Genomic DNA, 18,413 nt, shown 5'->3' on the forward strand with positions numbered 1-18,413 from the left:
TGACCAATATCGATGTGACCGTACGGCAAAGTGAAGTGGTTGGGAAGTCGCACTCGCTTCTGGTACACGATTTGATACAGCTTTTCCAAAGGTCGATTGACGATTTGGTGAGTGGTTAAACGTACAATCTTGTTCGGTTCACAGGTGTTCACTTTAAAGTTTTCATCCTCTCCAGATTACAAGGCTTCTTTCAATACCCCAAAGTTTACCACTCGACTGGTGCGATAATTCAGAGTCAGTCCTTTCACTTCACACTCGGCGTGCACTTCCCCTTGTTTGTCCTGGTATTCGTAGCCGTAATGTTTAGGACCGCCACTAGCGAAACTTAAAATCTTCTCGTCGAGGTGTTCGTCTGTCCAGGCTCCTAAACTGTCTCCTTCGATGTTAGGGTGATGTTGACCCGGGCGATCGATGTAAATGCAACTGTCCTTGTCAAAGTACAGGACGCGATCCCCTAACAGTTCTAAAGCTTCAAACAATGTTAAGCGAGCATGGGCTGTCACGTAAGCCGCAATGATGACATTTCCAAATTCGTCGGCTTGTACAAAGTCCAGATCTTCTTCGTAATTGATCAAGATCAAATCCTCACAAACGACGTCCACGTGTTTCATGTATTTGGTTTTGTCGTGAATCATCTGGAAGTAGCGAGAAGGTTCTGTCAAATACTCCGTCTTGGGTAAACACGGTCGTTGTGCCATTTTACCCCACAAGCAATTTAACATCACTTTGGCAAACGATCGCATGCCTTCGTTTTTCTCGATGTGGTCTAAAGTGATACCTTCTTGTTCCCAGTATTTCTCTTTGAATGTCTTTTGGTCTTCGGGAGTGTGACACCAAGAAGGATATCCGCTGGCTTCTTGTTTCAGTTTCAAAAAGGCATCCACGTAGTCTGCGAAAATGCCTTTCTGAGTCGGGTCGCCCTTGTGGTATTGTTGTGTCTTGGGAAAGTGGTAAATTTCGTACACTTCTAACAGTTGGTATCCCATGTCCAGAGCCTTGAACAATTCCACGCTGACCCACGTTCCCGTCAAGGCGCGTTCTTCCTGGGTGTGCTGACAAGGCTGGTCTTGATTGCACGTTTCGGCACAAGTACGGCACAAGGGAAACATCAGTTTGCCTTGGCACTGGTGAGGTAACACGGGATGGTACAATTCGGTGGGAGGCAAGATTACATTTGATCAAGCCTTCGTATTGTCGAATGTGGTCTAGGTCGATGTGTTCCGTTAGCAATTGCGGGTGCCCTGCAGGAAAGCGACAATATCTGCACACGTAAGGATACAGCTAACACACGTCCAAGTATTTGATTTCTTCTCCTTTCTCTTCGTCGGATCGGTACAACAAACAGGTGGCATTTGTCCTTCCTCCGTACAAACTGTCCCTCGGGTTCAGGGGGTCCATCAACTTGTAACTTTCCACGATGCGTTTAAACTCGGTATCAGTTTTCAAACGGTGATCGTACTCGTGTTCCCACATTTCCACCACTTGGTATCCTTGCTGTTCTAACTTCAAGCGCCGCTGACAAGTGGCTTGGTACAAGTCTTCCATGGTTCGTTGTAAAAACTGATTTTTAGTGTTACGTTCAGGGTAGCAGACGGGACATCTGTGAAATAAGCAACCGTTAAACTCGTACACGATCTTGGGGTTTTCTAAGTCTCAGCCATCTACCGAATACGTTCCGATGGTCTCTTCGCCCCCTTCGTTGCGGACATGCTGAATCCATTTGTCTTCCTTGTCGCACAAGTAATGTAACCAACGTAGGGCTTTGACCGAGTATTGACGTTTGACAAAGTTGGTCGTTTGAGGACGGATGACAGCCAGGGTGTTTTCAGGCATGAATCGTTGGCTGTACACTAAAGAACACGCTTTGGCAATGGTGCTAGCTTCATTCAAAGGATCGACCCCTCCGTGTTCCATGAACAGTTCTCGAAATTTTCCATAGCAACGCCGTCAAATGTCCAGGACGGAACGACAATACTTTAACATTTCTTCCTGAAAGTCGAAAGGGTCTGAGTCATGGGTCTTGTAACCAGCGTAGAAAGCTTCTCGTTGTTCGGTACGCATGTTGTCGGGGTCGTAGTCTTTAGCCTCAGGCAAATGGGGTAGAACAGCATGTTTTTTGGGTTCGGTATTGAAAAAGTGTGGAAAATAACCTTTAACCATTTTTGTCATTCCAAACGTTTTAGGCATTCGACTCAAAAGCATGGCCAAATAGCTCACTGAATCTTTAAACTGTACTTGTCCCACTTGCATGGAAATGATTTTAGCTCCGTTCAAAGTGACTTTAGGACGTTCGGTACCTTGTTCCTTATAGTACCTCAAAAGAAACTGTCCATCGTATCCCGAGAAATTGTGGGTCATTACTGTGGTATGGCGATGACAATCTCCGTATCGTTCGATGTCCTCTTGGTTCCATGTTTCGTCGATGGGGTCTAAGATCCATTGAGCGAATTCGACTAACGTGTTCGGTCCCCGAAATATTTGTTCACGTCCTCCAGGAATCTTGCTGCAGTGAGAGCAATGACTAAAGATAGATTCTTGAATGCACTTCTCGCATGCTCGATGAGCCACGCAGAAATTATTAATATGAATGCCGGTCTCTTACATGCATTCAAAATCGAAAAGATGAAATTCCCTTTCTTCTTGTGGTCATCATTTTTCTGTTGTTGGGGTTGGTATTTTTGAAATTTGCATTGATGTTCCAAGTCCACGATTTGGTGACAAATGTGACATTTTTTCTTTCCTGGACATACGCTTGCCTTGGCATTATTGGTACATATGCCTTGTCCACACGTAGTGCACAATCTCAGCAGTTGACAAACACATTTCTGCTGTGAACCTTGCGTCTTCAGATGTTGTTGGTAACAGGCTGGACCGACAAAAGTACGCTGACAAGTAGGGCAATGCACTCGTTCTTGTCCTTCGTCCAGACAGAGTTGAGAGGCCAAACATCCTGAGCATTTCGATCCACAATGCTTGTGTTGCTCTCGATTGTTATAGCCATAGTCACATTTCTCACAGTAATAACCGTATCCCAGGAATCCAGTGATACTGGTAATGGTATCGAAATGTTCATCGTGATGATAGACGTGAATGTATTTTCCGTCCTTAAAGTCTTGGCCTCGAAACAACAGAGGCCGACGCACTTCTTGAGGGTGCACTTTCAAGGTGTAGCGCGGAGCTAGGACATCTTGGAATCTTTGCATTTCAGGAATGCCACAAGGTGTGTCTTTGGACAGACCTGCTTGTTGTAACAGGAGTTCTGCTTCATTTCGTTGTTTGGCTTGGTCCGATTGTTGAATAGTTTTCCAGGCTCTTTTCCATTCTACCGTGTCGTTCTTGTTGGCATACGTTCGTGCCACCACGATAGCCCTGGCTAAACACATCTGGTCTTGAGGGTTGTTAATTCGGATGAGGCTACGCTTAATGCTGCGAAGGTCGTTCACCAATAACACATTTTTGCGTTGTCCGGTCCCTTGAGGAGGAGAGACGTGGGTCATGGACAGTGTCGCTTTTCCATCGGTGATGTCAATCTTGTCGTTGGATTGTTGCACGTGTTGAATTTTGTCCATGACTTTGGAAGGTGTCAGTTCTGCGGGACTGCTAAACTCGATTCAAACAGGGGATTTCAAACCGTCGTGATGTATGGAAAGTCTCAAGCGATCGTCTTCTTTGGCTTGACATTGTCGCTTTAGTGTGGTTAGCAAAGAATTCCACATCTCAATGATGAAGCCCCCTGCTTTCTCCAATGGTACGTCGGACTTGAAATCTTTAAACTTCACCCTGTAAGTGTAAGCCGTGGTTCTAAATTTTCTAGAGGAGCGCTTTTCCGTCTCTCGAATGTGACAGGGTTTACTAAGGGTGGTGAACTTTGGTTAGATGAAGACTCTCTGGGTCTGGATTCTGGTTCACTCATGTCATCTTCAAAATCACTGGCATGAATTTGTGCCAAGACTTCATCTATGGTACGAGGCGATAGATCACGTTTCTGCATCTTACTTTCTTCTTTCTTCTCGAATTGATTCATCCTGACTGCAAATTGTCAAATGACTACATGTTAAACACCATGGGTCACTTTATATCCATGGCAGACCAGCGTATATATAAATTGTGTGTGTCTTGTCCTTCCACTATTCATTTCACTCTCAATCTGAGCAGAACGATGGAAGAGTATAGACAGATCGAACTTTTCATCAGAGCTCTTCGAGGGGTCATCAGAAAATTTTCTTCAGACAAGTCGACGGACTACTCACCCTCCTTTCGAGATAAAAGTCAAGATACTTGCTTTTTCTGTAAGACGAAAGGGATTGGTCTTCAGAGTGTCCAGACCGTCAAAAAAAAAAACAGGGGTTAGAAGAGACAAAAGTCAAGATACCTGTTATCATTGTCAAGAAAAAGGACATTGGTCTCCAGATTGCCCTAAGAAACAACAGGAGCAAGAAGAAGAAGAAGAGAGGGATTATGGAGAGGAAGAAGAGGTAGCCTCCCGCAAGGAAGAACCCAGACACGTGCAGAAAGAGAAACAGGAGAAGAAAAGAAGAAGGGGAGAATTTGAGGAAGAAGTGGAGGAAAAAGCTGTGAAAGTGAAGAAATTTAAAAAACAGAGAGAGTGAACATAGACACAGAAGAAGCTCAGAATTTTTTAAAGTGCTTTGTTGTGTTGTGAATTGGATTGTAAAATTTGTACCAGAATAGACCAGTCACAAAACGTAAGTGTCTCTTAGTTTTGATTTTTAGAATAAGAATCTACTCTCACGCACTCATACATTTACACGTACCATAAGGGTAAAAAAGGGCTTTTTGAGTTTTAATTGATATTGGCAATTGAAATACTATCTCTTTTCGAGAGAAATGGGTGGCCCTGAAAAGGACCTTTGGGTATTTGTTGATTCAAACAATCAACTTTAACTGTCTTAAGCCTTTGCCACGGCCAAGGCCTACTTCTGGACTGCGTACTGTCAATGATTTGGTAGAAATCACTAAGAGTGGTATGGCAGGCGTAGTCACAGGACTGGGTTGTTTAGCTCGGGAAAGTCTTTTTCTCTTCGGTCGTAATAAAGAAGTCTGATACATTTGTTTCAGACTTCTTAACTCCGCTGAAATGTCTAACAGTACCGTGACCGTTTGACTTTCACACCCTTGTTTCTTTGTTGCTTCTTCTTGTTGTTTCTTTCTTACCTCTTCTTCTTGCTGCTGTTGCTGAAGGAGAAAAGCTTGTTCTGCTTCCTTTTGCTGCTGTATAAATTTCTCCAATTCTTCTTTCTGTCTCTGTTTAAAATTTTCCACGTGTGGTAAAGGAGAAAGTGCCGAAGGTACTGGTTCCGGAACAAATTCTTGCGAGGTAAGAAAATCCACAAAATCCGAATTGAAATTAACCTCTTCTAGAAGTAAGTCAGGGGTAACTTGGGTAGTCGATGCTATTCCATTGCTTTTCGTCTCCACGGCCGGTGCACCCCAATTCATTGTCTTCTGAGTTTCTGTCATGATTGAAAACTGTCGCATGGATTGACTGCGCACAGACGCTAGCGACTCTATATAGGGAATGTGACGTCACAGTCTGCTCTCTTCGGATTGGACGAGTGGTGACTGAATTTTGTAACGCGTGTTTGGATTGGTCAATGAACTCAATCCGTTTCGATCCTCCCTTCCCCTATAAATAACCGCAGTTCACTGCATTCCTTCACCTGTTCTCGTCACCAAGATGTGGGCCAACGTGGAATCCTCTACTCTAGTATCTTCAATGCTGTTCCGTACGGACTTACCCATGTGTGTCCGATCATCGTGGACCATTATCAGGATGACGGATACAAGCATTTGGAAGAGAAGAATCTACGTCGAGAGGCAAGGCTGTTTAAATAGGGTTTTAATTTACGGACCAGAAGTGAGACAAAGTTTGAGGAAAAGAAGGAGACCTATATGATGCCCTCTATGTTAACGGTATGGTATGTTAACATAAACCCAAAGGCCCTTTTCAAGGCCTCTCATTGCTCTCGAAAAGAAATTGAATTTCTTGCCTAACTCCCAATTTTTTTTATTTGTTGTATCAGTGTTTGTCTGTTGTCTGTTGCCTGTGTTATATCAATATCCCATGTTAAATTTCCCTTGATGCTATACAGACCCACGATATATTCCCATGTTCATTTTCCCTTGAAGCTATACAGTCCCACATATATTCCCATGTTAAATTTCCCTTGACGCTATTCAGACCCATCCATGTTCATTTACCCTTGACGCTCTACAGGCCCATCCATGTTAAAATTCCCCATGTTAAATTCCCCTTGACCCCAGGGTACAAACCACCTATTTTAACATTAAAGTCCCCTTGACGTTATATCGTCCCCATATACTACTTATGTCATATATGCTTGAGCTTTTGCTTTAAATTTCACGTCTTTTAACGTAAGTTAATTGTTGGTGTAGGTCATATATGCTTGAGTTTTGGTTTAAATTTCACGTCTTTTAACTAAGTTAATTGTTGGTTTAGATCATATATGTTTGAGTTTTTGTAAAATAAATGTCTTCTTTGGGGCATTTGTTTTTCCTCCGCGAAAGGACATGTATGAGCCGTTAACTCGTAACGAATTTCATATTGCGTAGGAAACGACAATAGCTGCATCCCATTTTTGGATGGATGGATGAATGGATAGATGGATGGATGGATCCATGTATGGATGTATGCTTGTTTTTCTATATGACTTGAAGGGCTTAACAGAACATAAGTACAGTCCAAGCTATATGGGGCCAGAAAGGTTTAGGTAACCAATAAAGGTCATACAAAACACAAACATAAAGACAGAAAGGGGTAAAATCAATCAAACGAAATAAATGTTTTAATTTAACACCATGCTCCTTGAAAAATTACAGATCCTCAAATGCTGGAGAGAGAGAGAGAGAGAGAGACAGAGAGACAGAGAGACAGAGACAGAGAGAGAGTACACCGAGGATTTGTCGTGATGTCAATGGTCTGGTCAAAACTGTTTCTTATTTAAATCGTGATTCTCATTAAATTGTTATCTCCTTTTGTATAAGTATAAAACATTGTATCGTACATACAGATCATGATAGACCCTTAAGGCTGCATCTATGTATGTACGTATGATTCGATGGATGTATACATGTATATAATTTTTTGCATAAAAAATAATTTACATAACATACAGCATGAAGTTCCTGCCTAAGTTTTTCCATTAATTTATTAATTCTTTTGGAGTTGTAGATCAATGTTTTAGTTTCATTTAAGGCTATGTATGTATGTATGTATGTATGTATGTATGCATGCATATTGTTTTTATAACTTGGTACATGACCATACGTATATTGTCTAAAAAAACGTATTCATGATTATAAATTATAAATGTCTTCTATAAACAAAACAAAAAATTTTGTTTACATTGGTACAGATTTTATTTTTATAGATACTAAGCTAGAAATAGGTGCTAACAAGTCAAATTCAACCGTTGTGTTGAAATGGTTTGAAAGTTTGAAGTAATTTCTCACTGGCTGGTCAGATGGGTTCTTGGAAGAATTAAATTATTTCCTATTAGCTGGGTTTGGTCAGGTGGGTTCTTAGAAGAAATAAATTATTCCCCATTGAATGGGTTAGGTCACATACATGTGTATTTGAAATATTAGATTGAGTAGTTGGGTCTGTCACTTGAGTATATTTCAGCATATAGTCGATATAGACACTTAGGGATGTAATACTGAGTAGTTGGGTCTGTCACTTGAGTATATTTCAGCATATAGTCGATATAGACACTTAGGGATGTAATACTGAGTAGTTGGGTCTGTCACTTGAGTATATGTCAACATATAGTCGATATAGACACTTAGGGATGTAATACTGAGTAGTTGGGTCTGTCACTTGAGTATATTTCAACATATAGTCGATATAGACACTTAGGGATGTAATACTGAGTAGTTGGGTCTGTCACTTGAGAATATGTCAACATATAGTCGATATAGACACTTAGGGATGTAATACTGAGTAGTTGGGTCTGTCACTTGAGTATATTTCAGCATATAGTCGATATAGACACTTAGGGATGTAATACTGAGTAGTTGGGTCTGTCACTTGAGTATATGTCAACATATAGTCGATATAGACACTTAGGGATGTAATACTGAGTAGTTGGGTCTGTCACTTGAGTATATTTCAACATATAGTCGATATAGACACTTAGGGATGTAATACTGAGTAGTTGGGTCTGTCACTTGAGTATATTTCAACATATAGTCGATATAGACACTTAGGGATGTAATACTGAGTAGCTGGGTCTGTCACTTGAGTATATGTCAACATATAGTCGATATAGACACTTAGGGATGTAATACTGAGTAGTTGGGTCTGTCACTTGAGTATATTTCAACATATAGTCGATATAGACACTTAGGGATGTAATACTGAGTAGTTGGGTCTGTCACTTGAGTATATTTCAACATATAGTCGATATAGACACTTAGGGATGTAATACTGAGTAGTTGGGTCTGTCACTTGAATATATGTCAACATATAGTCGATATAGACACTTAGGGATGTAATACTGAGTAGCTGGGTCTGTCACTTGAGTATATGTCAACATATAGTCGATATAGACACTTAGGGATGTAATACTGAGTAGTTGGGTCTGTCACTTGAGTATATTTCAACATATAGTCGATATAGACACTTAGGGATGTAATACTGAGTAGTTGGGTCTGTCACTTGAGTATATTTCAACATATAGTCGATATAGACACTTAGGGATGTAATACTGAGTAGCTGGGTCTGTCACTTGAATATATGTCAACATATAGTCGATATAGACACTTAGGGATGTAATACTGAGTAGTTGGGTCTGTCACTTGAGTATATTTCAACATATAGTCGATATAGACACTTACGGATGTAATACTGAGTAGTTGGGTCTGTCACTTGAATATATGTCAACATATAGTCGATATAGACACCTAGGGATGTAAATAAGAAGAGAACTGAGTCATTAATACATTCCTATTCTGGATTCTAGTTTCATATGTTAAAATCAGTCTTCAGGTGTGTTTATTGTTGTTTGATGATAATTTGAGAGGATACTTTTGTTAGGATTATTTATTGGAATTAAAACGTGCTCATTTGACTAGAATATTATTCTGGGGCTATTGTGAATTATTAAAAGGAGTTCTAGACAATACTATTGTGATACATACATTCAAAGATCTGAAAGTCATTTGGAACATTCGATTCTTTTGGAGTTGAATAGAACTTTACGAGTCATTTGCATTCTCTTCATAATACTGGGAGTTCCTCTCACATTTTCATTTTTAACTTTGACAATTAAAATATTTATTAAGTTTTACAAAACAATGAGTTTTGCTTCCAGCTGTAAGTTAATTTATAACTTCAGAATCGTAAAAATAATTTGAGAGAATTAATAAATACAAATTAAAATGTATTCAGGTTCAAGGCCGGGCATATTGCTAATGATAAAATAGTTCCATCTGAATGGCAGATCATCAGAGAGGCAGGTAAATGTGTTTCGTGCTCGTCTTCAACACAATATTGCATAAGAGGCAGTTAGAGTTATTGGAATTATCTTCAGATTATTTTATAAGTTACAAATGACACAATAAATATAAATGTGTAAATGCATGCAAATTCCATAATGTTTCTTTCTTTTTCCTTTGCTTACCTTAGTATTATGGTAGAAATCAACAGAAATGTGCAATGATAAGAGGATCGATAGATGCATGGCAATGGATTTTTATTTCTACCTAATTTTACAGATACAAAAATGCAGCAATGACTAATGGGATGATGCACAGCCAATAGGAACAGTGTGCACGAGATGTAAAAGTTCTTCACGCTCCGGATGGACCTGTGGTGAACACGTTTGCATCATACACGAAAGCCTTTGTCCAGGTAGAGTATACGGGTCAAAGATCTCAGGGTTGACTAAGGGAGGGGGTCAGCAATCAATAACAACCGTCAGTTTAGTATTTTTTGCCTGAAAGTAAAGAGTTATATACCAAAATAAATATTTCGCAACGTAAACGTCACGTTTGTCTTACATCGCTAAGCACTGATAAAGCTTAGTTAGATACATTGAATATATACTTCTTTACTCCATTATTCTAAATTGAACTCTAAGATGTCAAAATTAGCAATAATTGTACAATATTTGTGTAAAGTTTTCGTCATCTTTTGTTGTATGTCTTTCTTATGATTTAAATTTAAGGCGCAATATACATAATTAATGTTTTTCCTTTTTTGGGGGGGAGGGGGCATTGCGTAAACGCTATGCCGTAACTATGCTAAAGATTTTTAGTGGAATATGCTTCATCATACTTACTCTTGCCATAATAACCTCCAATTGGACCACCCATACCACCCCAAGAATAGCCGCCTCCGAATGAGGGTCCGCCAAAACCGCCACCTGCAAAACCATCAAATCCGCCAAAGGGGACAGGACCAAATCCGCCTGTGGCAGAAGTGGAGCCAGAGTCCGCTACCCCACCTGGACCCCATGGTGTCCAAACTGGCCTGCCTGTTCCAGAGCTGCTGACCGATGTTCCCTGACGGCTGACACGAGCACCGACTGCATTTGCTGCTGCGTTTCCTCTAGCGCTGATAGCAGCTGAGACACCAGAACCTACTACGTCTCTGCTAGGGAATCTGGTCAATCCTCCATGACCAAAGCTGTATCCTCCGTAACCACCAACACCAAGTCCATAGCCGCCACCGCCATATCCATCCAGTCCGTAACCGTAAGGACCTACTCCGAAGCCACCACCAAATCCAAGTCCACCCCCGTATAGGCCAGGACCTCCATATCCTCCATATACTCCGTATCCTCCATATCCTCCTCCATAGCCGTCAAGAATTTGAGGTCCTACACCGTTTATGTAACCTGGAGTAAGGTGATTAGAACCAAGAGGGCCTGTAACCGAGGAGATAGGACCAACGTGGACTACCTGACCAGCATTGTGAGGGGCTGTTCCAATGCCTTTACCAACAGCGGTGGATACTGTTCCCCGTGGAGTACTGACGGCATGTCCGCGACCGAAGCCAATGGATGTTGGTCCTGCAACCATTGTTGTACCACCGAGACCACCAAATCCACCACTGAAGTCACCTCCGAAGCCACCTACGAAGCCACCATCGAAGCCACCACCGACATCATATCCTCCTACACCACCCCCAATACCCGACCAGGGGCCGCCGCCGTAGCCCCATTTATAGGCGTTGGTCAAAGCGATGCAACATAAGATGATGGCTGATTTCATCTTCGGGATCTTAAAGAAAGAGGTAAAACAACAGTGAATCCCCTTAATAATGAACCGCCAGAAACAAGTAACATCTAACAATATTTGTCAGTATGATGTGGTTTATATGTATAAATACAATATGAACACGTTTTGTGGGATGTAAAATCAATCAGATTTTTTATTCACCGGAATCAATATATATATATATATATATATATATATATATATATATATATATATATATATATATATATATATATATATATATATATATATATATATATATATATATATATATATATATAAACGCCTTGTAATGTGCTGCTGTGCAATAGTCAATCCCTGTCAAAAATAAGAACAAATATTGCCTATTTCTGTCCCTAAAAGATGTTCTAGACCTGAGGTGGCTCATTTGAATTAAAACGAATCTGCGAAAAATTAGTAACCATAAAGTGCCTTCATCACGTAATCGTCTTAATAAAAATCCAATTTTCTGGTCTTTGTAAGTGCCCTCGTTCCAGGTGTTTAAAAAAAAAAAAAAAAAAAAAAAAAAAAACATGCTTGCTAGAGATGGATCATTCCCATTTCTCTGGTATAAAGGGATATAATTTTTGGTAAATACTGGTTTCAATTTTTTTTTTAAATTGTCAGGTCAAAAGGACGCCACGACAGGAAATACTTTTGTTTGGTTATCGTCGAATTTACCTCTGCAACTAAACATAAGAAATCGGATTCAGATTATTATGACTTGATCGGTGACAGTTCAGAATTTTTTACAATGATTTTGGAAAAAATCCTAGTGATCAGTCTTCAAAATATTGGTCTTAAAACCTTGGCATCACATCTTAACTTGTACAAATTAAGTATGAAAAATCCAAACATGTGTTGCATACTATGAAAAGTCCAAACGTGTGTTGCATACTATGAAAAGTCCAAACATGTGTTGCATACTATGAATCGCCTAAACATGTGTTGCATACTATGAAAAGTCCAAACATATGTTGCATACTATGAAAAGTCCAAACATGTGTTGCATACTATGAAAAGTCCAACCATATGTTGCATACTATGAAAAGTCCAAACATGTGTTGCATATTATGAAAAGTCAAAACATGTCTTGCATACTATACAGAGTCCAAACATATGTTGCATACTGTTGCTATTGATATACAGGGTGAGTAAGTGTATCCGTGATGGACCCCATCCCTATATTTAAAAGACCATTCTTTTGAATGTTTTTCTTTTTAATCAAATGAATATACATTAAAAGAAACGAAACTATATTGTATGTTTTTACAGACTGGGTTCTGTCACTTTTGAATTTGAAACGGACCACGGTATATGATTATATGTGAATGAATATGTGAAAGGACAGGCTCTTACTTGGATACTCTTCCTATTATGACTGGGTTGGTGCAGGCATTCTCCTTAGGCCATAAAAGATGATTGATGTTATAAGCGATTGGAAATGGGAATTTTTGTAATGGAAGGGCTTTTCAGTGTGTTGCAAATTCAGTTAAATATAAATAAATCACTATAATTTTGAGACATTGTTCTTTTTTATTATATTTGTTAAAGAAATAATGTGCATGACACAAATTATGTTTTACACTATAGTTTAATTTCGCAGCATTTTGCCATGTCATTATCATGAACAGAGCAATTAAATGTCAAGTTTAGATTGCGACTTTTCTTGATACATCAATGAATTCAAATGTATATTTCATTCATAGACACTTCGTTGAAGGATCTTGATTTCATTTGTTCATTCTCTAGACGAAAAAGATACATTATATGAAAGAACAAAAAATGGAATACAAAATTCATTTTAAACTTAAATAATTATACTTTGTGTAGTACAAGAATGATAGGAAGTTTCAATTTAACCATTCTAACGATTGAAGAAAACTCAGTTTGTTAGAAACATTCAGGATATTCCATTAAAGTTCAGGTTATTAGAATTCTTCTAGATATTCATTATTTTTATTAAATTAAAAACGTATTAAATTAGAAACATTTGGGACAGTTGAGAAATTCTGTAAGTTAGTAATCTTGGTGACATTTAAGAAAACTCATTACAGCGGGAATTTTAGAGATATTGGAGAAACTCAAAAAGTTAGTAATACTATTGATATTCAAGAAAACTCAATAAGTTAGTAATACTATTGATATTCAAGAAAACTCAATAAGTTAAGAAAACTTAATAAGTTAGTAATACTATTGATATCCAAGGAAACTCAATAAGTTAGTAATACTATTGATATTCAAGAAAACTTAATAAGTTAGTAATACTATTGATATCCAAGAAAACTTAATAAGTTAGTAATACTATTGATATCCAAGGAAACTCAATAAGTTAGTAATACTATTGATATTCAAGAAAACTTAATAAGTTAGTAATACTATTGATATCCAAGAAAACTTAATAAGTTAGTAATACTATTGATATCCAAGGAAACTCAATAAGTTAGTAATACTATTGATATTCAAGAAAACTCAATAAGTTAGTAATACTATTGATATTCAAGAAAACTCAATAAGTTAGTAATACTATTGATATTCAAGAAAATTCAATAAGTTAGTAATACTATTGATATCCGAGGAAACTCAATAAGTTAGTAATACTATTGATATTCAAGAAAACTCAGTAAGATAGTAATACTATTGATATCCAAGGAAACTCAATAAGTTAGTAATACTATTGATATCCAAGAAAACTCAATAAGTTAGTAATACTATTGATATCCAAGAAAACTCAATAAGTTAGTAATGCTATTGATATCCAAGGAAACTCAGTAAGATAGTAATACTATTGATACTCAAGAAAACTCAGTTAGTTAGTAATCCTGTTGATATTCAAGAAAACTTTTGTGATATTCGACAAAACTCAGTAAATTAGAAACCATTGTAATGTTCCAGAAAGAAAAATTACTTAAAATCCTTTATGATGTTCGAGACAACTCAACAAATTAGGTGCCCATGGAATATTCGAGACAACTCAATTAACTATGAACTTTTGGGATTTTCAAGAAAACGGAGATATCGGAAAATCCAAAAAGAAGTGTTTCAGTTTATCAGTAAGTCGAAGCTATTTAAAACTAAATTAGAACCAGAATGGAATAAAAGGATGATAACACAGATTTAAGAAATTCTAAATAAATGTAAGCTAATATCTTTTTAACACTAATTTAACAACTCGGTGCCAGAAGAATGTTAATAGTTCAACGTCATGTAGTCTAACTTTGCATAAAGTTTAAGACCCAAAAATATGGAAAACGAACCAGGTAGAACTCGGTTATTATTTTACAAATAAATGAGGCATCCTTAAGTTATAGTATAAAAGAGGATTCATAATTATTGTAATTTTAACTTACTTAATATATCGAACCTATATCTGATCCTTATGAACTGACCTGAAATGAAATTTAAATCGCTGTAGCTTACCTTATTCTTCGTACGTTGTTTGGGTGTTGCTACTCAGGAGTATGAGGGAATGATCTACCAGATCTGCTTATATACTCCAAACTATGAACTGATTGACATGTAAATTATATCATAAATATCAAGTTATTCATTAATTATGTGTGACGATCACGTTTCAATGACTGTGTTGCGTCATCGGCGCCAAAACCAAAAACTTAAACAGTTTTTTGTAACTACCGTAAATGCCAGCTTTTGCAACCTTCCGTAAAATGTTAATAGATGGATTTTATTTCTTTTGCATTTAAGATCTAATTCAAAAGTAAATTTTCACTTCATTGTCAACTATATTGAATGAATATACAATTTCACCTCTTATTGAATAATTTCGAAGATACAAGACGAATGCCAATCGTCAATAGTTTCCAAAATTCAAGCTCGTTTCACTTGACCGAACAATGATTTTATTAATCTGATATCGCTATATATATATATATATATATATATATATATATATATATATATATATATATATATATATATATATATATATATATATATATATATATCTTATATAGAATGGTTTCTGTTCTTTTTCATTATTGAGCTATAAAGGTGGAAAGTCATATAAATTGTGTTATTAATTTACTCCAAATATTCAGTTATCAATAACATCCGTCTAAAAACTGATTAACAGCAATGTTGACTCGGGTGATTGTGATGTTATTTTAGTCGTGACAACAACGCTATCAGAAACAATAAGAACAAGTAGAAGAACAGCAGCAGAAAAATAATAATAATAATAATAATAATAATAATAATAATAATAAGAAGAAGAAGAAGAAGAAGAAGAAGAAGAAAAAGAAGAAGAAGAAGAAGAATGACGACGATGATGAGGATGATGTTGTTGATGATAATGATGATGAGGAGGAGGAGGACGACAACGATAATTATATATCATCGGTATGCTATAACATAAATGCTTATTACATATGACACGGTTTGTACAACTGTCATCCTCAAATGTAGATATATTTTACATTACAAGCTTAAAGTGACACAAAAGAAATGTGTTGCAATTTGCGCTAGCGCTATCGAAAATTAAAATGGCATTTTGATTGACATGAAAATTCTAATTAAAATTAAGTTTAATGATTTGCATATGCCATTGTGGTCTAGCCTTTACATTGATGATAATACATACATTCATGTCATTGTGTGACTAAACAAAGTAAAAATGATTTATTAGAACTCCGTGACCAATGCATATCTGAACTTTTGTTGTCACGTTATTTTTGTCTTCATCCGGACGAACAGGGAAAAAGCAAACAAAATCATGAGTTTGACATCTAAAAATAAATAGCTTCCATATGAACATTAACCCGTTTGTCCATTCATCAACAATCAAATGATTCAAAAATAATAAATACTGATAAACACGATTTATAATATGCAATGTTACAACAATCCAAGTGCAAGCTTGTATGCAAACATATCAGACGAGTATCTTGATGACTTTATATGGAAAGAAAACACAACCGTATCTAAAGACTATTTTGATGACTTTACATGGAAATCGAAAACACAGCCGTATCTAAAGAGTATCTTGATGACTTTACATGGAAATAGAAAACACAACCGTGTCTAAAGAGTATCTTGATGACTTTACATGGAAATAGAAAACACAACCGTATCTAAAGAGCATCTTGATGACTTTACATGGAAATAGAAAACACAACCGTATCTAAAGAGCATCTTGATGACTTTACTTGGAAATAGAAAACACAACTATATCTAAAGAGTATCTTGATGACTTTGCATGGAAATAGAAAACACAACCGTATCTAAAGAGTATCTTGATGACTTTCCATGGAAATAGTAAACACAACCGTACCTAAAGAGTATCTTGGTGACTTTACATGGAAATAGAAAACACAACCGTATATAAAGAGTATTTGGATGACTTACATGGAAATAGAAAACACAACCGTATCTAAAGAATATCTTGATGACTTTACATATAAATAGGAAACACAACCGTATCTAAAGAGTATCTGGATGACTTACATGGAAATAGAAAACACAACGGTGTCTAAAGAGCATCTGAATGACTTTACATGGAAATAGAAAACACAGCCGTATCTGAATAGTATTTTGGTGACTTTCCATGGAAGTAGAAAACACAACCGTATATAAAGAGTATCTTGATGACTTTACATGGAAATAGAAAACACAAACATATCTAAAGAATATCTTGATGTCTTGTCATTGAGGTAGAAAAGCACAAAGTTGTCAAAAGAGTATCTTAATGACTTTACACGGAAATAGAAAAGCACAAACTTAGAAGAGTATCTTGATGACTTTACATGGAAATAGAAAACACAACCGTATCTGAAGAGTATCTTGGTGACTTTCCATGGAAATAGAAAACACAACCGTATATAAAGAGTATCTTGATGACTTTACATGGAAAAAGAAAACACAACCAAATCTAAAGAATATCGTGATGTCTTGTCATGGAGGTGAAAAGCACAAACTTGTGTATATCTATATAGTTTGTAACTCGTCTTGCATGATTTTATCTAATTTGTATCATTTGTATTCATGATTTTATCTAATTTGTATCATTTGTATTCATGATTTTATCTAATTTGTATCATTTGTATTCATGATTTTATCTAATTTGTATCATTTGTATTCATGATTTTATCTAATTTGTATCATTTGTATTCGTGATTTTATCTAATTTGTATCATTTGTATTCATGATTTTATCTAATTTGTATCATTTGTATTCATGGCTGTAAATGGTAGTGATTATCTTAGATTTTGTCTACGTCACTAGGGTAAGTTTTATAAATATTAAAAGCGTAAAATTACATAGGCTCTATAAAGATATGTTTACAAACATGTTCACAATTACTAATAATAATTTTAATAATAAGACTTGTTGACGAATTTGGGCTATTTTTCATTGGTTGGTGGACTTTAGATGGTTCTATAAGAATCAAGTAATTCCCCATTGGATGGGATAGGTCACATAAATAGGTATTTCTAAATATTTATTGAGTAGTTTGACCTGTCACTTGCGATTTGATGTTAAATATATTCGTAATAGAAGGTGTATATAAGGAGAGAAAAAAAAAAGCAATGTAATTTCATTCCTAATTTGGAATCATTCTTATTTCTTGTGTTTATGTTGTAACATCAAGTCTTCATTGGCATGTTTTATGTTGTTCTGAGATGTTATTTGAGAGGACAAACATTTGTTTGAACTGTTCAGAGGAATTATAAAGTGCTCAGGTTTAACTACAATATTATTTTGGAACTATTGGGAATTGTTCACAGGAGTTCTGGACAACTTAAGTTTGACAACGTCACGATTCTCGGCGAACCAGTACATTTCCGGTTCTAAAGTTTATACAGAAATTTTCATTCTTTTGGACTTCATATAACTCTTTCAGGCAGGATTATTTTTTTGCAATCACTTCATAATGCTGTATATTCGTCTCACAGTTTTATTTATAACTTTAATAATTACATTATTTGTTAACTTTTACAAAACTTGTTGGTTTTGCTTCTTTCTGTAACTTAGTTTATGACCACACAGTCGTAACGGAAATTGAGGGCTCGTTCGGGATACTAATTTCAAAATTATTTCAAAGAAATTGAAATTAATTTTGAAATTTAAATTCATTTAAGTTCGGACATTTCTTCAACCATGCTCTTTTCATTTTGAACAGTGAAACCAGC

General features: G+C 36.6%; 1 protein-coding gene across 1 annotated transcript; it reads right to left on the reverse strand.

Moving 5' to 3' along the window:
* Nucleotides 1-9,720: 9,720 nt before the first annotated feature.
* On the reverse strand, nucleotides 9,721-14,819 carry LOC149806322 (uncharacterized). The gene is made up of 3 exons (XM_089951560.1): nucleotides 14,686-14,819; nucleotides 10,326-11,268; nucleotides 9,721-9,980 (listed from the first exon to the last, which is right to left on the reverse strand). The coding sequence occupies exons 2-3, from the start codon at nucleotides 11,257-11,259 to the stop codon at nucleotides 9,967-9,969; spliced, it is 948 nt and encodes a 315-aa protein (XP_089807686.1). The 5' UTR covers nucleotides 11,260-11,268; nucleotides 14,686-14,819; the 3' UTR covers nucleotides 9,721-9,966.
* Nucleotides 14,820-18,413: the final 3,594 nt, after the last annotated feature.

Source organism: Sinohyriopsis cumingii, chromosome 1 (genome assembly GCF_028554795.1).
Source record: "Sinohyriopsis cumingii isolate HCF-2022 chromosome 1, ASM2855479v2, whole genome shotgun sequence".
In the NCBI taxonomy this organism is placed as follows: Eukaryota; Metazoa; Mollusca; class Bivalvia; order Unionida; family Unionidae; genus Sinohyriopsis; species Sinohyriopsis cumingii.

Coding starts and splice junctions, on each gene's coding strand:
- LOC149806322 (XM_089951560.1), bottom strand. CDS start 11,259: ATGAAATCAGCCATCATCTTATGTTGCATCGCTTTGACCAACGCCTAT.